This window comes from Aquarana catesbeiana, linkage group LG08 (genome assembly GCF_042186555.1).
Source record: "Aquarana catesbeiana isolate 2022-GZ linkage group LG08, ASM4218655v1, whole genome shotgun sequence".
In the NCBI taxonomy this organism is placed as follows: Eukaryota; Metazoa; Chordata; class Amphibia; order Anura; family Ranidae; genus Aquarana; species Aquarana catesbeiana.
The window spans coordinates 291,917,626-291,937,289 of NC_133331.1; the positions used below are offsets into that span (position 1 = coordinate 291,917,626).

The window sequence follows — 19,664 nt, forward strand, 5'->3', positions numbered from 1 at the left end:
GACTGGCAAGGAAAGAGAGAGGACCAGTATGCACTCCTCCTCCTGAACTTCCCCAGCAAAGAACCTTGAGCCCATGTTGAAGAGGACAAGAGCCTCATCATCACAACCCTGGCTTTGTGGTTGTGGGGGTCTGCGGGGGAGGAATCTGAAAAAAATAGCAAGTGGTCCCACCCAAAAAGTAATTCCTATTTGAGCATTCAGCCTGGGAAGCAAAGAAAGAAGGGGAACGAGTATGCATCTTACCTGGCCACATGCCCTCAACTTGGGAGTGTTCCCCTGCAAAGAACCTTGAGCCCATGTTGAAGAGGACAAGGGCCTCTTCCCCATAACCCTGGCCTGGTGGTTGGAGGAGAGGGGGTCATGTCATTCATATGAATTTCCCTCATTTAGAGATTGTGTTGCATTCGGTATAAACAATAAAAGAACTCAGAGGCGGAGGTGCCAAGCCTGTGTTGGACCATCTTTACTGCTGGCAGTGTCCACAAGCTGAAAGGAAGGCAGTGACAACATTTTTGCCAGGTGTCTGTTGGGCTTCTGGATGAGGCAGCAGCTGAGAATTTGGGACTTCTTGTGTACCAGGCAATGGATGATAGAGGTCTGGTATTGGAGGGAGCTTGGAGGCAACAAGCTGACAGAAGAGGAGGCCATGGAAGAAGCAGAGGTGCAAGGGACTAGGGATGAGCCAAACAGACCCCTGTTCGGTTTGCACCAGAACTTTCGAACACCGCGAAAGTTAAGACCCGGATAACTAACCCCATTAAAGTCAATGGGACCTGAACATCAAAAATCAAAAGTGCCCATTTTGAAGGCTTTATTGCAAATATTTGGGCATACAATGATTATAGGGGTCCAGGTCCTGCCCTGGGGGACATGTATCAATAAAAAAAAAGTTTGTGAGAAATGAGCAGTGATTTTTTGAATTTTAAAGTGAAAGCATAAAAATGAAAAATTCCTTCTAATATAGTGCCTGGGGGGTCCCCTTAGTCTACCTGTAAAGTGGCAGATCTGTACCATGTCTAGAATCTGCTGCAGCAATAATTGCATTTATAAAGCCAAAAAAAAAAGAAATTTTCCCTGCAGGCTGCCTTTATTTTGCTAAGCAACAGCTGGGGAGCCACTGTATATGATGAGGCCACAATGTAGTGCACTGGGAACAAGATTAAAGATTTTTTGGATATATTCTGGTGGCATATTGGATTTTCTAGAGAAGTAACGGGTGCGTAAAAATTGGTCTTTGGGTGTCGGTGTTGCCTTCCCACCGCAACCCTATAGAGGTAATCTTGATGAAAGCAAGAATTGGCCTTACTGTAAAAAATTTCAATGATATGCACCTGTCAAACAGGTGCTGAAAAATTGGTCTTTGGGTATTAATTGTGCCCATGAAACCTATACCAAAAACATTCTTCCAGATGAAATGATTGACCACCCTCAAAGCTAGGCAGCCTCGAAGTCCTGCATAGATTACACATCCCAAAAAGACTTAATCAGTGACATCGGCATCAGGGGCTTCATAGCTGGTAATCCAGGACTGATTCATTTTTATAAAAGTCAAGCAGTCCACGGAGCCTGTGGACAGACGCGTTCTATGATCAGTAACTAAACCTCCTGCAGCATTGAATGCCCATTCTGAAAGCACGTTGGATGCAGGGCAGCCCAACAACTCAATAGCATACTGGGCAAGTTCTGGCCAGTGGTCTGTTCTCATGACCCAGTGAGTCAGTGGATCGTCGGCTGGAAAGCTCTCCATCTCTGTTTTGGCCCCGAGGTAATTGTCCACCATGTGATGCAGACGCTGTTGATGGGATGAGGAAGCTGACAGCCCTGTGCGGCGAGGACTAAAAAAAATTCCGAAATGCCTCACTTAGGCGGACGCCTTCTCCAACGCTCCTCTCTTGACCAACAGAAAACTCAAAACTACGTTTTCCATGACACTGTAACCTACTGGAGTCAGGAAAAATGTTCAATAAAATCATCTTTAACGTGTCCTCAAGAGATTTTATCTTCTGCACTCTCTGTGGGGACGGGATGAGTTCTGAGACCTTCCCCTTATAACGGTGGTAAAGGAGGGTTCCCAACCAGTAATCATGCTTCTGCTTTATGCCATGAATTTTTGGATCCTTTCACAGGATTAGAAGCATGAGGTTGCCCATGCGCCTCAAATTTGCCGAGGCTTGAGAAGCAGACTCCTCAGAGTCACTCAGGATGACAGCATCTGGAACTTCCTCCTCCCAGCCATGTACTATTCCCAAGGGTCCTGGGGTTGGAAAGCCTATGAAAGTGCCAGAGTCCTCCTCCTCATCCTCCTCCTGTGTGTTCTGTGACATAGGAATGATGGTGTCTGGATAAAGTGGGCCTTGAGAGGAAAGGAAGTCCTCCTCTTCCTCCTGCTGCTCTACCTCTAGTGCCCTGTCCATAATGCCACACAGAGTCTGCTCCAGCAGGAACACAACAGGGATTGCGTCACTGATGCATGCACTGTCACTGCTCACCATCCTTGTGGCCTCCTCAAATGGTGACAATACAGTGCACGCATCCTTAATGATCAGCCATTGGCGTGGGGAAAAAAAGCAGAGGCGGCCTGAGCCTGTCGTCGTGTCGTACTGGCATTGGTACTCGTTGATGGCCCACTGCTGCATGTATAGCCGCTGCAGCATTCCAAAAGTTGAGTTCCACCTGGTGGGCATGTCACAAAACAGGCGGTTTACGGGCAGGTGGAATTCCCGCTGAATTTCAGCCAACCGAGCACTAGCTGTGTCTGCTTTAGTACATCTTGCAACCCTTGGTACGTACTTAGGAAACGCTGCACCACCAAATTGAGGACATGTGCCAGGCATGGCACATGTATCAACTTTCCCTGTCTAAGGGCGGACAGGAGGTTTGAGCCATTATCGGACACCACCATTCCTGGCTCCAGCTGGCGTGGTGTGAACCACATCTGGGCCTGTCCCTGAAGAGCTGCAAGAATCTCTGCTCCGGTGTGGTTCCTGTCTCCTAAACACACCAGCTGAGGCACTGCATGGCACCTTTTAGCCTGACTCTGACCCTTTGAACGCTTAGGGGGTACCTGATGTTCATAGGACAATTCTGCAGAGGAGGGCATGGAGGAGGAGGGGGTAGAGCTCACAGGTCTAGCAAAATCACCACCAGCTGTATGGAGATGTGGGGGCACAACAAGCTGCAGCACCGAGCCCTGTCCTGCATCCTTTTGAGTTGCAAGCAGTGTTATCCAGTGTGCTGTGAACAAAATATATCGCCCCTGCTCATGCTTGCTGGACCACGTGTCTGCAGTAAGTTGGATTTTACAGCTGACTGCCTTGCCAGAACATTCCCTTCCACATGATGGTGGAGGGATGGAACTGCCTTACGTGAAAAGTAGCAGCGATTGGGAAACTGCCATTGTGGTACAGCACATTGTGCAAATTCACGGAAGGGGGCAGAATCCACCAGGCTGAAAGGCAGAAGTTGGGGAGCCAACAGCTTTGACAAGCTTGCATTCAGAAGCTGGGCATGTGGGTGGCAGGGACTGTATTTTTTTTCCCGCTGCAGCAGATGGGGCAGAGAAATTTGCCGGCTTCAGTCTACAGCTGGTGGTGTGCTGCTGGCAGATGTGCGCTAGGACCTGGGACACCCTGTTCTATACCATCATCACTGAGAGTGGAGGCTGCTGAAAGGTAATGACTTGGTATCACAGGGGCAGACTGAAGTGGGTAAGGAAGAGGAGGATGGACAGATTTGTGCCCCGTTTGTGTGGCTTTTAGGTGCTCTTGCCAACGGGCTAGGTGGTTGGACGTTAAATGTCTTATTAAGCATGTGGTACCCAAATGGTGTTTTTGCCAGGTTTGATGTGCCTGAGACACAGTTTGCAGATAGCAACAGTGCGATCTGCTGCAGATGTGCTGAAAAAGGCCCAGACAGCTGAGCTTTGGGGAGTGGGCCGGGAGATAATAGCTGCAGAATGTGATGGAATAGGGCATTAACGCACAAAAATATATGGCGGTAAACTGGCAGTAATGCACACAGAACTATATGGCATTAAACTGGCAGTAATGCACACAAAACGATATGGCGTTAAACATGCAGTAACGCACACAAAACGATATGGCGTTAAACTGGCAGTAACGCACACAGAAGTAAATGGCGTTAAACTGTTAATAACGCACACAGAGGTAAATGGCATTAAACTGGCAGTAACGCACACAGAAGTAAATGGCGTTAAACTGGCAGTAACGCAATCAAATAGACGGTGTTCAACTGGCACTACTCTGACGCTATCTGAACTGTCCCTACTCTAGCTATACACTAATGTCAAGATTACTGACACGGTCTCACTACACTACCCTGAAATTATCAGAGCTGTCCCTACTCTACACTAATGTATGTATGAATGACACGGTCTCACTACACTACAATGAAACTATCTGAGCTGTCCCTACTCTAGCTGCACACTATGCAAAGCTGAATGATGGTCCTCCTCACTACACTCACACTATCCCTAGACTGACACTAAACTAATATTCTACACTGACAATTGAAGCAACATAGCACAGTATAGCACACAAACTAACTAATAGCACTGAACAGAGCCCTGTTCTATCTCTCTCCACGCCAAAATCACACTGAAAATGGCTGCCATTGAAAGAATACTTTTATACTGTGGAGTGGGAATGAGCCATGATTGGATAAAGTCATGATGACAGTGTCCAATCATGACTCTGACAGTACTCTTTGCCCTGATTGGCTGAAGCTTTCACTGCTTCAGCCAATCAGGGCTTGCAATGCACTGTTCAGCTCTGCAATACATTGTGGTTGGTTCGGGCTGGACAAACAGTCAAATGGCCCGTTTGTTCGGCTGTTCACCGAACGACCGAACAACAAACAGTGCTCGGTCCGAACCGTTCGCCCATCCCTACAAGAGACCACCACTTTCTGTGAGCCTTCTGTTACCAGCATATGATTTCCTATTCATATACTGTATAAACTGTTACCAGTATATATATATATATATATATACACACGCAGTATATACACTTACCGGCCACTTTATTAGGTACACCTGTTCAATTGCTTGGTAACACAAATTACTAATCAGCCAATCACATGGCAGCAACTCAACGCATTTAAGCATCTAGACGTGGTGAGGACGATTTGCTAAAGTTCAAAGCTAGCATCAGAATGGGGAAGAAAGGGGATTTAAGTGACTTTGAACGTGGCATGGTTGTTGGTGGCAGACGGGCTGGTCTGAGTATTTCTGGGATTTTCACGCACATCCATCTCTCAGGTTTACAGAGAATGGTGGGGAAAAAGAGAAAATATCCAGTGAGCATAAGTTGTGTGGAGTAAAATGCCTTGTTGATGTCAGAGGTCAGAGGAGAATGGGCAGACTGGTTCCAGATGATAGAAAGGCAACAGTAACTCCAATAACCACTCGTTACACCCAAGGTATGCAGAATACCATCTCTGAAAGCACAACACGTCCAACTTTGAAGCAAATGGACTACAGCAGCAGAAGACCACTCTTGTCAACTAAGAACAGTAAACGGACGGTACAATTGGCACAGGCTAACCAAAATTGGACAATAGAAGATTGGAAAAACGTTGCCTGGTCTGATGAGTCTGGATTTCAGCTGCAACATTCAGATAATAGGGGCAAAATTTGTCGTAAACAACACGTAAACAACATGAAAGCATGGATCCATCCTGCCTTGTATCACCAGTTCAGGCTGGTGGTGGTTGTGTAGTGGTGTGGGGGATATTTTCTTGGCACACTTTGGGCCCTTTAGTACCAATTGAGCATGGTTTAAATGCTACGGCCTACCTGAGTATTGTTGTTGACCATGTCCATCCCTTTATGACTACAGTGTCCCCATCTTCTGATGGCTCCTTCCAGCAGGATAAAGCACTATGTCACAAAGCTCAAATTATCTCACCACTGGACAATGAGGGTCCAAACTGGTACTAGCAAGGTGGACCTATGAAAGTGGGCGTGTAGTGTATATACTGTATATATATATATATATATATATATATATATATATATATATATATATATATATATATATATCCAGTCGCACCCACTAACTATAACCTGTAAAAGGAGGGAGCCCTGTTTGTAAAGGGATGAAGATGGAAAATGACTTACTCGGTACTAGAGGTGCCTTGGTGGTACCACAGGGCCTGCAAAGCAACATGGGGAGGTTTTTGTTTTATCAAGGTAGAGATTTCTTCTCAAACAACTTTTGCCTGAACATCTCCACATTAATAATTACAAAATGAATAAAAAAAAAAAAAAAATGTACCACAAAATCAGTTCGACCAAAATACCTCTCTTTACCCTGATATACTATATATTTCTATCCTCATTGGTGGGAGTGGAGATGACCCCATCTATAAGGATATACAGTACATACACACACAGCACAAGGCCGTGTACCCAATACGAGATGTTTCTCGGGAATGCAGTTCCTCTGAGCACCACAAGGTGGTGATCTCACTTCTACTCAGACAGGAAGTCTCTATGGAAGACAGGAAGTGATGTCAGGTACAGACAGGAAGTGATATCAGCTACAGACAGGAAGTTCCGGGTCAGAGTCCAGTCGAGAGGAAGTAGAGAGGAGACGTTGCTGGAGCTGGCAGCAGACGAGGTAATATGACAAGAGTGCTTCATATATAAGATAGAATATATTAAATGATTGCCAATATTTGGGAAATGGTAAGAGGTTGAATACCGCATACCTCTAGGGCAATACAGTTCAATACGAGAGGGCCCGAAGGGGCACTGATTGCGAGAGCTTACAATCTAAAAGGGAAGGGCAAGTGATACAAAAGGCAATAACTGTGACGGATGAGTTAATTGAGAAAGTAAACGTTCGTTTGTTAGGTGGAAGCAGGATAGGCTTTCCCGAAGAGATGAGTTTTTGGAGATCATATAAAAGGTGTACGGAGTAGGGTATAGATAGTAGGGGATGACCTAATTTTTAGCCCAAACGCAAGTTCAGACCAGACACTGGCTGTTCTGATGTTCATCTGAACATTTAGAGGCCCTTGTCCTCACCAACCTACCCCCCCCCCTCCGTGTATGACCGTGTATGGTTCAGGAGAGGCAGAGTCCCGCTCATCCCCACTTTCCTGGCCAGGCTGCATGCTCAGACTAAAGGTCTGGTATGGATTTTTAAGGGGACCACAAGCATTTTTTTTTTTTTTGCATGGGGTGGCGATTCCCTTAAAATCCACACTAATTAAAGGGTCCGGCATTTCCTGTAAGACCTCAAGTGTTTTTTTTTTTGGGGGGGGGTACCCCCTTATAAATCCATACCAGACCCAGCTAACAGGTAAATGTAAACAAAGGGGCGGGGATTGTATAAAAAAGCATAAGGGCCCTTCAAAAGTCATACCAGAACCTCCAGGTCTGGTATCAATTTTGAGGGGTTTTTCTTGCAAAGGAAAAAAAAAATAATGGGGTCCCCCTAACTTCTATACCAGAACCTTTGTGTGTGGTATTGATTTTAAGGGATAACCCCTTGCAAGAAACTTGAAAAAAAATTGTGATCCAGGAGGCAAATTCGTAAAGAGGTCCCAAGCTCCAAGAATTATAGCAAATACTAAACAGTCCAAATTAAATATGTTCCCACTGGGTGGGACAAAGTTCTAAAACACATACTGACCTTCATATTACATCCTGATCTCAATGTTATCTGTCTACAGGGAAACCTTCATAGATGACTGCAGGAATGAGGATGGAGGAGGACCGGAGTCACTTGACTGAGAGGATACTAAACCTCACCCTGGAGATCATCTACCTGCTGACCGGGGAGGTGAGGAGGATTCTGGGAGGTCACCTGACATAATTTGTACTTGAGGAGGATTCTGGGATTCTAACATGATATTCCTATTGGTTCCTCAAAACAGAGATTTCCTCTTGTGAAGTCAGGTGATCATATGACCATCACAGTGCCTCCATGTGACTCCCTAAAACCTGAGAGACACAACATGGAGAAGATTCTAGAAGTCAACAAGAAGATGATGGAGCTGCTGAAAGGAGAGGTGAGGAGGATTCTGGGAATTCTGGGACATTATCCAGTAACAGACAAGGGATGTGTCTGGATGGTGACTGTATCATTGTGTGTGTCAGGTTCCTATAAGGTGTCAGGATGTCACTGTCTATTTCTCCATGGAGGAGTGGGAGTATTTAGAAGGACACAAGGATCTCTACAAGGACGTCATGATGGACAATCAGCCGCCCCTCACATCACCGGGTAAGAGGAGACTTTATTGTAAAGGAGAGAGCAGTACGGAGGGTTCACCTAGATCCCCCATCATCTGATAAACACATAGAAACAATGTATTCAGTCAGTGTGTGTGTTTCCTACAGATGGATCCAGTAATGGGAACCCACCAGAGAGATGTCCCCGTCCTCTGTATTCCCGGGATTCCACACAGGAAGGTCACACCATCCCTCAACATCATCAGGTAGATGAGGAACAATCACTGATAGTATCATTAGGATCTGTACATTATCTGCATTGTTACAATTGATGTCATTTTTATTATATATTCAGAGTGGAAACCTGAGAGATTCTAAAATTGATGTTAAAGAAGAGATAAAAGAGGAGGATGAGGAGTATGGTGTGAGGGAGAAGTGTTTTGAAGGACACAAGGATCTCTACAAGGGCATTATGATGAATCCACCTAATAACAGAAACCCACCAGAGAGATGTCCCCGTCCTCTGTATTCCCGGGATTCCACACAGGAAGGTCACACCATCCCTCACCATCATCAGGTAGGTGGAGTTGAGGGTCGGGAACATAAAGTGATTGAACACTCTGACATGTGGAGACGATGTGTGGACTCTACAAGATGATATTTTCTATGTGATCTCACATCATAAATACTTCTATGTTACAGATGTTATTTTCTGCCATTCTGTTGGTTTAGGGTGAAGATCTAATGAACATGAAAGTTGAGGGTGAAGTAGAAGAGACGTATGTGAGGGATGATCAGCAATATATGGAGGAGGCTGGAATGACAAGGACATTCATAGAGGAGGACACTCCCACAGAGATCAGCACAGGTGACCCATAATATATTCTTCTCTTATCTCTGCTCTGTTGCTGCACACTGATTGGTCCAGAGTAGGGCGGGAGCTGAGTGATATCAGCCAATAATAGGTTGATAATGGTCACCTCCCTGAACTGATACCCGTCCTGGGGTTCAGCTGGCAGTATTAGGTTGTGAGTCACTCCTAGTTACAGTAGCACAGATATGATAACACAGATTGAGCCTTTCTTAGGTTGGTTCCTCTTCTTCCAGCAGACTTATAGATAAATGTTACCATAAAACTTTATTACCAGTCTTGTTGGATTGAAACGTAAGGAGTAACAGAGACTGCAACACTTAACATTGCAGGGTAAAAGTGCTGCTCCAAGCTCCCACCAGTGCTGAATATCACCAGAAGCCTAGGCCTATGGTCACTCGTTCTATAGTAAAGTACCTGCAAGTCTGAACTTTGACCCTCTTGTCTATCAGAGATCACATGACCCAGTGCCTAGGCTTGTGGTTGTGTGAAGAGCATGGATCTCCCAGTCCCCATTGGTTCCTTCTCTTCTGACAAGGCTGTGTAAATGTAGAAGTGATCTGGGAGGAGGACCAAAGGCTCTTTGACTGAAGAGGAGAAGAGTCCCAGCTGGTTGGGACATCCACAGAGAACATCTGCTCACTCATATCTACCTGATCCAGATGGAATGTTGATGGAAGTGAACTAACCCTCTCCTATCTATTGATGATGTTTTTATATTTTTCCAGGACACGTCATGGAGAAACCCTCAAAGGATCGTCTCACTTTATCTCCAGGTTGTAAAATGGAAGATGAGGACATCACAGGAGATTGTGGAGGAGAAAAGACAATGAGCTCCACTATGGATGGTGGACTTCACAGTGTGGATAGACCATGGAATCCCTCTGACTTTGAGAAACCTCGTACTGTGAGGGATGGTGCCGGGATTCAGGGGGAGAAGACATTTTCCTGTCCTGAATGTGGGGAAAGTTTTAGCTCTGCATTCAGTCTTTCTGTACATAAGAGATCTCACACTGGGGAGATACTACATTCCTGTTCTGAGTGCGGGAAATGCTTTCTTTATAAATCACAACTTGACATACATTACACTTCTCACACAGGGAAGAAGCCATTTTCTTGTCCTGAGTGTGGAAAATGTTATTCACAGAAGTCCCATCTTTATACACATCAGAAGTATCACACTGGTGAGAAACCATATTCTTGCTCTGAGTGTGGAAAATGTTTTAGACAGATATCAGACCTTGGTAAACATCAAAGAATTCATACAGGCGAAAAGCCATATTCCTGTCCTGAGTGCGGGAAATGTTTCTTAAGGAAGTCACATCTTTCCAGACATCAGAGATCGCACACAGGCGAGAAGCCACTTACCTGTCCTGAGTGCGGGAAATGTTTCTCAAGGAAGTCACATCTTTCCAGACATCAAAGATTGCACACGGGCGAGAAGCCGTATACCTGTTACGAGTGCGGAAAACGTTATTTGCAGAAATCAGACCTTGTGAGACATCAGAGATCTCACACGGGGGAAAAGCCGTATTCCTGCCCCGAGTGCGGGAAATATTTTTCAGATAGGACCAGTTTTAAAAGACATCAGAGACTGCACATGAGTGGGAAACCGTATTCTTAGTCCTGAGTTTGGGAAATGTTTTTTTAACGAAATCTTATCTATCTGATCATCAGAGATTTCACACAGGGGAGAAGCCGTATTCATGTCCTGAGTGTGGAAAATGTTTCTCACGTAAGTCCATTCTTAATGAACATCAGATATGCCACACAGGAGGACTTTCTTAGCTCTCAAGGCCCCCTTTATCCAGAGAGTGTTCCTGCGTGCCCGCCAATCACACGGGAAGAGGCGGAGGAGGATTCAGTCAGCATGGAGGTGGAGCCTGGGACTCAGCATCAGCAGCAGTCTTCAAGGGATCATTTACAGTCCCAAGAAACCCATGGACTTGTACGTGGCTGGTAGGAGGTGGCTGCGGATCATGTCGTCCTTAGTGACCCAGAGGACTCCGGACCGAATGCCTCAGCAAACCTAACTATAACTTGTAAAGGGAGAAAGCTTTGTTTATAAGGGGATGAAGATGGAAAATGACTTACTGGGTACTGAAGAAAAAGGAAATATCCCCCGTGGGGTTTTCTAGGCAGCAAGAAATTATGAAAATCGTAAGCTGTAACTTGAAAGGTTTTTATTTTGTTGGACTTCAATGGCAACATGATCACAGGAAATGACCATGATGGTTAAAATAGGAGCTGTGCTACAGGAGATAACACAAATAAAACTGGCAAAAAATTATACAATGTTCAAGTGTTATGATAGGATGATAAACTGACACGTTTCGACCCCATTGGGTCATCTTCAGAGGATTCAGGCGCTGTAACAAAATTTACGTATTGAAATTCATGGATATGACCATAAAGATTAAAATATAATATAATACATATATGTTTATCAGTATAATTACCAATCACATTGTGTTTAAACAGTTTCTCCTGAGCCTAAAAATCTCCGAGATCTCCCCCACCGGGTCCCGGCAGGGGTCCCAGGCCGTCCACCACGTCTCCTTGTAAGACACGCATGGGCGATCAGCCCTCCCTTCCCCCTGTTGACGTGGTGGAAGGCCTGGGACCCCTGCCGGGACCTGGTGGGGGAGATCTCGGAGATTTTTAGGCTCAGGAGAAACTGTTTAAACACAATGTGATTGGTAATTATACTGATAAACATATATGTATTATATTATATTTTAATCTTTATGGTCAAATCCATGAATTTCAATACGTAAATTTTGTTACAGCACCTGAATCCTCTGAAGATGACCCAACGGGGTCGAAACGCGTCAGTTTACCATCCTATCATAGCGCTTGAACATTGTATAATTTTTTGCCAGTTTTATTCGTGTTATCTCCTGTAGCACAGCTCCTATTTTAACCATCATGGTCATTTCCTGTGATCATGTTGCCATTGAAGTCCAACTAAATAAAAACCTTTCAAGTTACAGCTTACGATTTTCATAATTTCTTGCTGCCTAGAAAACCCCACCGGGGATATTTCCTTTTTCTTCTAGACACTAATCGGGGTGGGCAGCACCCCATATCTTCTCAACACGTGTCCCTCCCCTTTACTTACTGGGTACTAGAGGTGCCTTGGGTTTTTGCTTTTTTGTTTTTTTAATCAAGGTAGAGATTTCTTTTGTCTACATGACTAATTACAAAAAGAATAAAATAAATAAATAAATGATAATTTCACCACAAAATCAATTCAGCCAAAATCCATCTGTTTATCCTGATATACTTTATATTTCTATCCCCCTTGGTGGGAGTGGAGATGACCCCATCTATAAAGATATACAGTACATACACACACAGCCAAGGACGTGTTCATACTACGAGACATTTCTCGGGGGCTACAGTTCCTCTGAGCTCCACAAGGTGGTAAACTCATGTCCACCTAGACAGGAAGTGTCTATGGAAGACAGGAAGTGATGTCAGGTACAGACAGGAAGTTCCAGGTGAGAGGTGAGGCGGGAGGAAGTAGAGCGGAGACGTTGCTGGAGCTGGCAGCAGAGGAGGTAATACGAGAAGAACACTTCATATATGAGAAGGAATATATTGAATGATTACCAACAGCTGTCAATGGTTGCTAAGGAATCAGTGGCTGCCTACTTCTGCTGCGTCCCTACTAGGGACGAGCTTCGAGTTCGAGTCGAACCCATGTTCGACTCAAACATCGCATGTTCGACCGTTCGTCGAATTGCAAAAGCATATGGGCCATTCGCACCAAATTTGAGTGGCGCGTCACGGCCCATAATTCACTGCGGCATTGCAGTGCATTGCTGGCTGATGATTGGCCAATCATGCACTATGAACCGCATGCTTGGCCAATCACAGCGCCGTCTGTACAGAGAGCCAGGGTGGCTTTGGCCAATTATGGCTCAGGGGGTTTAGTACACGCCCCACACTATATAAGGCCGCCTGCACGTCGGCCCTGTGTAGTGTATTCCGGTGTTGAGAGAGACAGAGAGAGAGAGACAGTGTCATTTGATTTAAGTTAGATAGAGTAGGCAGGCGAGTCAGTTAGCTGCACTTACAGTGTATCATGTATATATATGCATCCCAGGTGTTGTGTATATATATATATATATATATATATATATATATATACACTGTATTCAGTTTAGCTAGATCTGTTCCTGTTATTCTCTTCCTACTGACAGGCAGGCAGGTGTTTTTACAGTATTTACAGCTACCTGAAGAAAATTGGTGGTGTTCTTCTGATCCTATTAGTACCACAGGCAGGCAGCTGCAGTATTTACAGTTAGTGTACTGTGTCCTCTGCACAGTGTGCACCTAAAGCTGCCTGAAGACAATTGCTGGTGTTCTCATACTAAAAATACTACAGGCAGGCAGTTGATTCAGCTAGCTTCAGTATATATATACATCCCAGCTTTGTGCAGCAACATCTCACTGCAGGCCATTAGTATGTCTGGAAGGCCAACAAGGAGAGGCAGACAGTCACAAGCCAATAAACGAGGGCAAGCAGGCTCTGTGTCTAGAGGCAACAGTGCTGGTCGTGGAGACGGTGCATCCTCATCAGCACGTGGCCGTGGGACACGCTTGTCCTTTTTTTCGGCAGCTGGCTGCGTTAAGCCGCAACATGCGGAAGACTTGGTAGAGTGGATGACCAAGCCATCCTCATCCTCTCTCACCCAGGCTCAGGGTACTTTGTCTGGCAAAGCAGCTGCCAAGGTGGCCTCTTCCCTCGGCTCAATGGCATCAGTCACTCCTTCCCTAGCCCCACCATGTCCTCCTGAGGAGTCCCCCGAACTGTTTGACCACAGTGTTGGGTACATGCTCCAGGAGGATGCCCAGCATTTTGTAGGCTCTGATGATGGTACCCAGCTAGAGGAAGGCAGTAACGTGAGCCCAGAGAGAGGGGGTGCCCAAGAAGGACAGCAATCTGGCAGTCATGTTCCCCCAGCTGCAGCATACTGCCAGGTTTGCTCCAGTGATGAGGACGGAGGGGATGATTAGGTCACTGACTCAACGTGGGTGCCTGATAGGAGGGTGGAGGAGGCACATCACCAACGAGGCAGTATGCCCTCCAGGGGCCAACTTAAGGGCAGCACACTGACTGCATCACACCGTAGAGCTCCGCATGTGCATGATGCTGCTGTCTCTGCGTGTTATTCCAAAAGTTCTTTGGTGTGGGCCTTTTTTGAGACGAGTGCATCAGATCGCACTGCTGCTATTTGCAACATATGTCTCAAGTGTATCTTGTGTGGCCAAAACATCACCCACTTGGGCACCACATGCTTGACCAGACATATGTCGACCTGCCATGCAGTTCGTTGGCAAGCGTACCTAAAAGACCCACACCAAAGAACAAAGAGGACCTCTCCTTGCTCCTCATCAGCTGGGATCTCCAACCCCACTATACCTTCAGTCCTCTCTGAGATCTGCACTGAGAGGAATGAAGGTGTAGAATTAGGTGTGTCACAGCCAAGTACTTGTGGGCAATCTGCTATCGGTACACCGACGTCAGATTGTACCAGGCAAATTTCCCTGCCCCAGCTGCTGCACCGCCGAAAGAAGATTGCTCCCAGCCATCCACATGCCCAGCTGTTGAATGCTAGCTTGGTTAAATTGCTAGCACTTCAACTGCTGCCTTTTCAGTTGGTAGACTCTGCCCCTTCCGTGAGTTTGTGGAATGTGCGGTTCCTCAGTGGCAGGTTCCCAAACGCCACTTTTTCTCACGGAAGGCGATTCCAGCTCTCTACCGGCATGTGGAAGACAATGTCTTGGCCTCGCTGGACAGGGCTGTCAGCGGTAAGGTGCATATTACCGCTGACTCATGGTCCAGCAGGCATGGACAGGGACGTTACCTATCTTTCATGGCGCATTGGGTGACTCTGCTGGCAGATGGGAAGGATGCAGGACAAGGTGCAGTAGTGTTGGAGGTTGTTCTGCCACCATGCCTCCAAAATGCTACTACTGGTGATTCTGACACTCCTCTCTCCTCCACCCCCTCCTCTTCTTCTTCCTCCATGGCCTCTTCCTGTGCTTTGTCCTCGGAACCAGCGGTGCTCCATAGGCGTTCAAGGGACTACGCAAGTACGCAGGCCAAAAGATTTCAAGCCATTCATTCTTATCCTGTTTCTAATGTTATAGCTTCTTCCACTGTGAGATTGGTGAATCTCACTGTGGGTCCTAATACCTCTACTGTAAGTCGGTCCTCATTATCTAATTCTTTCTTCTTGTTTGTCTCATTCTTTGGTTTGACTTCAAGGAAGAATTTTCCCAAAGGGTCAGTTCCTGATATCCAAGCTCCTACACGGTATAACCTCTGATCTTCTAGTTTGGGGTCCTTCAGGGAAATAAATAATATATTGCAATTCTTTGGTTCTGTACAGGGAGAGTGGGCCGCTTTAGTTATGGTTAATCTATTCTTTAAATCTCCTGCTGCTGGGATCTCATATCCCCAATCCTGGGCTGCAGTTATCCACATGACTGAATCCCAAGTAGTACACCCGGTAGTTCCAGCCAGGTAGCACACGTATTTGTCTGCCCAGGTCAGCTTACTTGCTTCTACCTTATCTCCACAATCTGTCATCTGCCAGAAATCCACCTGTATAGTACTGGTGGATCCTTCAACAAAGGTGAGGTTCAATGCTCTTCCTGTCTCTTCTCATTTGATTGGTTCCACTATCCTCCCGTGTCTCCTACCTCCCCGTATAGAGGCCTCTCCTAGAGTCACCAATGCTCCCACGAGGAACAAAATCCCTACCATCCTATCTGAAGTGAGGGGGGCCTAAATAGGGCCATTTCTTCACCAAGGTTGAGACAAGCAGACCTTTTATCTGCCTCCCTTTGTAGTTGGACTTCCCCCCTCCTTCAGTCTCTCTGTCCCTACTCTGCCTACGTTTACCTTTTTACAGTGGGATTGGTGAATCCAGATAGTCCTTTCAGCAATTCTTACTGCGGTGGGAGTAGTAAGGAGTACTTGATATGGCCTGTCCCACTTAGGGGAGTGCCGATGCTTCTTTCTGATCACCTTGATGAGGACCCGATTTGTACTTTGTCTTCTCCTATGGGCTCTCCTGGAATGGAACACTCTTAGTTAATTTGTTTCTGTTTTAATAACCTTGACATGTTTTCTGCTAAGGTTCTCTCCCCTTCCTCTGTGTGGGTTTCATTTGGTATTAAAGGTATTTTATAAGGTCTACCATACATCATTTCAAATGGACTCAGCCCCTTCTTTAGTGGGCATGATGTGCATGCTTAAACTAGCTAGTGGGAGACAATACATCCAATTTTTCCCTGTCTCCTCCATAGCCTTTTTTAGCTTGCTCTTTAATATCCCATGAAGTCTTTCTACGAGCCCTGCTGACTGAGGGTGATATGCACAGTCATTCTTTACTTCTATACCCATCAATTCTGTTAGGAGTTTTATGGTCTGATTTACAGAATGTGGACCATTATCACTATAAATCTTCTCTGGTATCCCAAACCTTGGAATGATATCTTTTAGTAAGGCTTTGGAATACTGTTAAGGCGTCAGCACTTCCTGTGGGGAATATCTCTACCCATGTGGTCAAGGCATCAATGATTACCAAACAATATTTCTTCCTTTCACATTTGTCTAATTCAATAAAATCCACGCAAATGTGTTGGAATGGATATTGCGGTGTGGGGAACTTCCCTTTCCGTGGTCTTATGCCTCCCTGAGCATTGTGTCTTGCACATATAATGCATTGAGAACAAAAAGTTTTTGAGTAGTTTGTAAAGCCATGGGCTGCTACCACTTTATTTAGTATCTCAATCATCCCCCTGTTTCACTCCATGGGTCAAGAATGCTGCATACTTAAATAAAGACTTTGGCAGGACGGGTTTGTTCTCTGGGGAGATATACAGTGGTGATGGAAAGTATTCAGACCCCCTTACATTTTTCACTCTTTGTTATATTGCAGCCATTTGCTAAAATCATTTAAGTTCATTTTTTTCCTCATTAATGTACACACAGCACCCCATATTGTACACACAGCACCCCATATTGTACACACAGCACCTCATATTGTACACACCGCACCCCATATTGTACACACAGCACCCCATATTGTACACACAGCGCCCCATATTGTACACACAGCACCCCATATTGTACACACAGCACCCCATATTGTACACACAGCACCTCATATTGTACACACAGCACCCCATATTGTACACACAGCACCCCATATTGTACACACAGCACCCCATATTGTACACACAGCACCCCATATTGTACACACAGCCCCCCATATTGTACACACAGCACCCCATATTGACAGAAAAACACAGAATTGTTGACATTTTTGCAGATTTATTAACAAAGAAAAACTGAAATATCACATGGTCCTAAGTATTCAGACCCTTTGCTCAGTATTTAGTAGAAGCCCCTTTTGATGAGTCTTTTTGGGAAAGATGCAACAAGTTTTTCACACCTGGATTTGGGGATCCTCTGCCATTCCTCCTTGCAGATCCTCTCCAGTTCTGTCAGGTTGGATGGTAAATGTTGGTGGACGGCCATTTTTAGGTCTCTCCAGGGAAGCTCAATTGGGTTTAAGTCAGGGCTCTGGCTGGGCCATTCAAGAACAGTCACGGAGTTGTTGTGAAGCCACTCCTTCCTTATTTTAGCTGTGTGGTTAGGGTCATTGTCTTGTTGGAAGGTAAACCTTCGGCCCAGTCTGAGGTCCTGAGCACTCTGGAGAAGGTTTTCGTCCAGGATATCCCTGTACTTGGCCGTATTCATCTTTCCCCTGATTGCAACCAGTCGTCCTGTCCCTGCAGCTGAAAAACACCCCCACAGCATGATGCTGCTACCACCATGCTTCACTGTTGGGACTGTATTGGACAGGTGATGAGCAGTGCCTGGTTTTCTCCACACATACCGCTTAGAATTAAGGCCAGACAGTTCTATCTTGGTCTCATCAGACCAGAGGATCTTATTTCTCACCATCTTGGAGTCCTTCAGGTGTTTTTTTAGCAAACTCCATGCGGGCTTTCATGTGTCTTGCACTGAGGAGAGGCTTCCGTCGGGCCACTCTGCCATAAACCCCCGACTGGTGGAGGGCTGCAGTGATGGTTGACTTTCTACAACTTTCTCCCATCTCCCGACTGCATCTCTGGAGCTCAGCCACAGTGATCTTTGGGTTCTTCTTTACCTCTCTCACCAAGGCTCTTCTCCCCCGATAGCTCAGTTTGGCCGGACGGCCAGCTCTAGGAAGGGGTCTGGTCCCCCCAAACGTCTTCCATTTAAGGATTATGGAGGCCACTGTGCTCTTAGGAACCTTAAGTGCAGCAGAAATTTTTTTGTAACCTTGGCCAGATCTGTGCCTTGCCACAATTCTGTCTCTGAGCTCTTCAGGCAGTTCCTTTGACCTCATGATTCTCATTTGCTCTGACATGCACTGTGAGCTGTAAGGTCTTATATAGACAGGTGTGTGGCTTTCCTAATCAAGTCCAATCAGTATAATCAAACACAGCTGGACTCAAATGAAGGTGTAGAACCATCTCAAGGATGATCAGAAGAAATGGACAGCACCTGAGTTAAATACATTAGTGTCAAAGCAAAGGGTCTGAATACTTAGAACCATGTGATATTTCAGTTTTTCTTTGTTAATAAATCTGCAAAAATGTCAACAATTCTGTGTTTTTCTGTCAATATGGGGGGCTGTGTGTACAATATGGGCTGCTGTGTGTACAATATGGGGGTGCTGTGTGTACAATATGGGGTGCTGTGTGTACAATATGGGGTGCTGTGTGTACAATATGGGGTGCTGTGTGTACAATATGGGGTGCTGTGTGTACAATATGAGGTGCTGTGTGTACAATATGAGGTGCTGTGTGTACAATATGAGGTGCTGTGTGTACAATATGGGGTGCTGTGTGTACAATATGGGGTGCTGTGTGTACAATATGGGGTGCTGTGTGTACAATATGGGGTGCTGAGTGTACAATATGAGGTGCTGTGTGTACAATATGGGGTGTTGTGTGTACAATATGAGGTGCTGTGTGTACAATATGGGGTGCTGTGTGTACAATATGGGGTGCTGAGTGTACAATATGAGGTGCTGTGTGTACAATATGAGGTGCTGTGTGTACAATATGGGGTGCTGTGTGTACAATATGGGGTGCTGTGTGTATAATATGGGGTGCTGTGTGTACAATATGGGGTGCTGTGTGTACAATATGGGGTGCTGTGTGTACAATATGGGGGGCTGTGTGTACAATATGGGGTGCTGTGTGTACAATATGGGGGGCTGTGTGTACAATGTGGGGTGCTGTGTGTACAATATGGGGTGCTGTGTCTACAATATGGGGGGCTGTGTGTACAATATGGGGTGCTGTGTGTACATTAATGAGGAAAAAAATGAACTTAAATGATTTTAGCAAATGGCTGCAATATAACAAAGAGTAAAAAATTTAAAGAGGTCTGAATACTTTCCGTCCCCACTGTATATGTCCTCCTGGAGGGTGCATCCTTTTGTGACCCAAAGTTGTTTTTCAGATGGGGGGGTGCGCAACTTTGCATATCCTTCAAGATTGTGTGATCTAATT

The 19,664-nt window shown here is 45.6% G+C and overlaps 4 protein-coding genes across 5 annotated transcripts in view; 2 read left to right on the plus strand and 2 right to left on the minus strand.

Annotated features, from left to right (window-relative positions):
• LOC141104959 (uncharacterized) overlaps positions 1–19,664 on the minus strand; it is a 664,134-nt gene that overhangs the window by 380,357 nt on the left and 264,113 nt on the right. The gene's annotated exons all lie outside the window — the stretch shown is intronic.
• LOC141104789 (uncharacterized) overlaps positions 1–19,664 on the minus strand; it is a 317,556-nt gene that overhangs the window by 21,055 nt on the left and 276,837 nt on the right. The gene's annotated exons all lie outside the window — the stretch shown is intronic.
• Positions 1–19,664, plus strand: part of LOC141104774 (uncharacterized) — a 73,545-nt gene that overhangs the window by 9,872 nt on the left and 44,009 nt on the right. The gene's annotated exons all lie outside the window — the stretch shown is intronic.
• Positions 8,349–19,664, plus strand: part of LOC141104974 (uncharacterized) — a 38,969-nt gene continuing 27,653 nt past the window's right edge. The window contains exons 1-5 of the mRNA XM_073594784.1: positions 8,349–8,466; positions 8,556–8,777; positions 8,933–9,068; positions 9,800–10,671; positions 10,758–10,843. Coding sequence (XP_073450885.1) covers positions 8,673–8,777; positions 8,933–9,068; positions 9,800–10,671; positions 10,758–10,843 — 1,199 coding nt within the window. The 5' untranslated portion in view covers positions 8,349–8,466; positions 8,556–8,672. The remainder of the gene's footprint in view (positions 8,467–8,555; positions 8,778–8,932; positions 9,069–9,799; positions 10,672–10,757; positions 10,844–19,664) is intronic.